At 38.7% G+C, this 4,572-nt stretch overlaps 1 protein-coding gene across 1 annotated transcript in view; it reads left to right on the top strand.

The window, feature by feature from the left end:
* The window catches only part of LOC104995185 (transmembrane protease serine 11D-like), a 44,487-nt gene that overhangs the window by 23,465 nt on the left and 16,450 nt on the right, over positions 1-4,572 (top strand). The window contains exon 5 of the mRNA XM_010848911.1: positions 1,900-1,967. Coding sequence (XP_010847213.1) covers positions 1,900-1,967 — 68 coding nt within the window. The remainder of the gene's footprint in view (positions 1-1,899; positions 1,968-4,572) is intronic.

The following is a 4,572-nucleotide window of genomic DNA, read 5'->3' as shown; positions in this document are numbered from 1 at the left end:
TGGAGTGTGAGAGTTGGACTGTGAAGAAAGCTGAGCACAAGAATTGATGCTTTTGAACTGCGGTGTTGGATAAGACTCTTGAGAGTCCCTTGGACTGCAAGGAGATCCAACCAGTCCATCCTAAAGGACATCAGCCCTGGGTGTTCATTGGAAGGACTGATGCTAAAGTTGAAACTCCAATATTTTGACACCTAATGCGAAGAGCTGACTCAGTGGAAAAGACTCTGATGCTGGGAGGGATTGGGGTCAGGAGGAAAAGGGGACGACAGAGGATGAGATGGCTGGATGGCATCACTGACTCGATGGACGTGAGTCTGAGTGAACTCGGGAGTTGGTGATAGACAGGGAGGCCTGGCGTGCTGCGATTCATGGGGTCACCAAGAGTCGGACACAACTGAGTGGCTGAACTGAACTGAAATGAATGAAAGAGTCCACAAAATTTTCATATTCTCTATGAAATACAGAATCTTAGCCATAGGCTTCTTCTTTTATCCTCGTATATGGATATCAGCCAATTAATCAACTTTCTTTATGTTGCTTATTATCTTCACCAAATTACCTCAATATTTTCTACATAGCAAAAATGTAATAATTAAATTTAACACTTTGGTCAAGTCTAGCCTGTGCTGGTACAATACTAAATCATGAAATATAATTACAAGAAACATTTAGTTAAATTTTAGCAATTCCTTCAGTTTTAGGTCAGATCTTTCTACTTCTGTTAAAGTCAAGTAATATTAAACTTACCTACTGCCTACAATATACCATATAAACAAACACATTAAAACCCATCCTTCTACAAAGTTAACTAGAATATGGCTGACCAAATGGTAGCATCCTATAATTCTAGATCATAGAATTTTGAGTGACTTTTTGCTTTCTTCTTAACACTTACTAGTACTTCTTGAATCTTTAAAAAAGGAAATTATTATTATAAAATCAAAAGCCTCATAATTCTTAAAAATATTTAAGACTTCTAGAAGGAAAAAAAGTTATCATATTTTCTAACAACTGGTTGGTTCAATATCAGCCAAAAAAATGGATAATGATAAAGTAAGATATAATATGGTGTGACAGAGATTATGTAAACTTTACAGTCTCAAGAATTGACTTCAAATCCTGGCTTAATGTAAGATTCAGCATGCTACTTAATTTCCCCATTTGAACTTCTTCACGTTCACCTCAACCTTGGTCCAACCTCACAGTACTAGCCAACAGAATCCACTCCACAATATGACGGCTTAGTACATCTCACCCTGCATCTTGGTAGAACTATTCCAGTTACAGAATCACTACTAGTTCTCTGTGAAGCTAAACCTTATACCTCAAGAGAATCATCCTTGCTGGCACTGAGCAATGATTCAGGGGAAGATTAAAGTTAGGTCAAGAAATAACAACTGATGTTAAAAATAACTTAAGATGTTTAGGCATTAATCAGAAACAATAAGGAAAAGACTATTCTTTATTTCTCTTCTGGGCTCTCCATTGCTACTCATTTTAATCTGATTTTAACCTATTTAAAAACAGTTGCTGCAGGATCACAGTGTAAGTTGTATAGTGTTGGGTTGGCTCATGCCCCAACCTCTTCAGGAACAGCCACAAAATCACATAACATGAGCTCTCATTGAGCAAAATGTCTGCTGTGTTTAGAATGGCTTCTAGTGAAAATGCATCCTGTCCATTATTATCTTTGTGTAATAGATGAAGAACAGACCCTGCTTCAGAAGGTTTTTAGCCTGTCTAAATCGATCCCAGGTGTTCTAAAGTGGAACTGAACTAAAAAAACTCCAGTCTATATTCCTCATTAGCATAGTCCCATGTTTCAGTGTTGGAAAGAGGAAGGAGAGAAAGAACTGTAATTACAGAAAGGTTTTTGTTTTTTTTTTTTCCTTTCTACAGATTACTAAAACATTCAAAGAGTCAGATTTAAAAAATGAGTTCATCAAAGCTCATGTTGTCAAACTGAGGTAAGTGGAACTACAAAATATATATAAGCCTAGATACAATTTGCTTCATTTGACTTTGTTCATAGCATAGATAATGAAAGAGACATTCATACAAGGTGTTGCAATATCATGAAAATGGTACCATGGGCAGCTTAAAAAACAATGTCAAATTATCACATATGGTCTATATATCTAGTAACATGAATGACTGTTACTTCAATTCTTCATGGGAAAAGGAAGAGAGTTGGGTGATGGTACAGTAACAAGGCTATTTATAAATTCAGGGGATACTATTCACAATGCATTCTGTGCAAACAATGCCCTGTGGAGATGTGCAATGCTGTGATCCTGGGCATATTCATCCAAGATTGGAACGCTAAACCAACATCAAAAGTGGCTTTTCAGTTTTTGTCTCCCTGGAATGTTTTAAAGGATGCTATGGCCAGATACAGACACGTCTGAGATGAATCAGTAATAGGGGAAGCAGCAGCATGCATGTTCATTATTTTTCATGTCTACCTGAATGGAATACAGACCTATTCTTGTGATGTGATGAGATGTGATGTGATATCTCTCCCAACTAAAATAGTTACCTTTACTGAAGTGAAAGTAAAAGTGACTGGCCCTACCACTAATGTCTCAAATGTCCACACTGCTCAGTCCTTCAAATAATGTAAAAAAATTCTTCAGAAGAAAGAGAAATTATACTAATTCTTTCTCAAATACCAATACCACAAAAAGATTAATTTTTCTTATTCTTGGTAGAGTTACCTAGCTAAGTACAAGCATGGCGCTCTGGTCAGTTAAGTTTTGCTGAGGAGCTCGAGAAGTAAGAAGAATTCAGGGGAAGAGTTTATTTCAAAATGTATTTCAGTCAGTTCAGTGCACATTCACCTTAGTACTTTCTTGAGCAAGTCTCTGTACTAGCCACTAGCTGGCAATACTTGTAGAACTGAATCTGTATTTCTTTTCCTTTTGTTCACTTCCCACTTACTGCTCAATCTACTGCCCTCTGGCTTCTGATCTCACCACAAAATACTAGTTGTCCTTCCCAAGTTCAACAATGACATTTGAATCACAAATTCCAAAAAAACTGTATCAGTCCTCTTCTTGAACCTCTCAACAGAATTTAGCACTGTTGAGCTTTTATTCTTTTTTGAAATAGTGCCATCCCTTGGTTTCCATGACCCTCTACACTCTGATTTTCTTTTTACTTCTCAGTTATTTCTTCTCAGTTTTCTTTGTTAGCTCTTATTCTTTCTTTTCACATTCCTCAAATGTCTGACTGTGCAGTGAGCCTCTCATCACACTGAAGCTCCTTTTAGGGGCTTCCCTGCCTCTTATGCTGGGAAAGACTTGAGGGCAGGAGGAGAAGGGGACGAGAGAGGATGAGATGGCTGGATGGAATCACCGACTCAATGGACATGAGTTTGAGTGAACTCCAGGAGTTGGTGATGGACAGGGAGGCCTGGTGTGCTGCACTCTATGGGGTCGCAAAGAGTCGGACACAACTGAGCGACTGAACTTCCCCCTATATGCTAATTATTATCAAAGTTGTATCTCTGGGGCCAGACCTCTTTTCTCATCTCTAGATGTGAACCTATACAGCCATCTACTTGATATCATAATATGGCTATCTTGCAGGTAACACAACTTTAATACATCCTGACCTGAACCTATCCTCTGTCCCCAATAAAATACATTACTCATTTAGTGTTGCCTACCTCTGTCAGTGGTTTACCTTCAACCTAGTTGCTCAAGAAAGAAATATGAGAGCTATTCTCTAATTGCTGTCTCTCCCTCAACCCATACATACAATCATCTAACCTTCAAAGTTCTGTTACTTAAAATGTTTAAGATTCATAACTTCACACACACTGTCCTCAGTCATCTCTCTTCTGGACTTACACCACCTCCTAATGCATCTCCTCTCCTCTAGTCTTGCTCCATTCCACATTTTACATAGCAGCCAGTAAGATTTTTTTTGAAATGATAAAGCTAAACATAGTACTTGCTTAATGTTCTTCTAACTGCCACTCCTTACCCCTACGATATATAAACATATGTCTGTATGTATAACATTATATGTGCACATACATACATGTGTAACACAGTATATTTTAAAACAGAAGAGGAAGAGGAAAAAGTGGTGTGAGTGTGTTTATGTGTATTTCAGGCAGAAAGAATAGCTTATGTATGAAGTTTTTGAAGTTAAAAAGAGTGAAAAACTGAAAGCAGTCTAGTGGGACTGGTGAGTGAAGAACAACATCAGTTCAGTTCAGTTCAGTCACTCAGTCGTGTACGACTCTTTGCGACCCCATGAACCGCAGCACACCAGGCCTCCCTGTCCGTCACCAACTCCTGGAGTTTACCCAAACTTACATCCATTGAGTCGGTGAGGCCATCCAACCATCTCATCCTGTCGTCCGCTTCTCCTCGTGCCTTCAACCTTTCCCAGCATCAGCATCTTTTCCAATGAGTCAGCTCTTCACATCAGGTGGCCAAAGTATTAGAGTTTCAGCTTCAATGTCAGTCCTTCCAATGAACACCCAGGACTGATCTCCTTTAGAATAGACTGGTTGGATCTCCTTGCAGTCCAAGGGAGTCTCAAGAGTCTTCTCCAATA

The sequence above is a fragment of the Bison bison genome, unplaced genomic scaffold, assembly GCF_000754665.1.
Source record: "Bison bison bison isolate TAMUID 2011002044 unplaced genomic scaffold, Bison_UMD1.0 scf7180017864279, whole genome shotgun sequence".
Classification (NCBI taxonomy): domain Eukaryota; kingdom Metazoa; phylum Chordata; class Mammalia; order Artiodactyla; family Bovidae; genus Bison; species Bison bison.
Note: the sequence above shows the minus strand (reverse complement) of the source record. Positions and strands in the feature narration are given on the sequence as shown.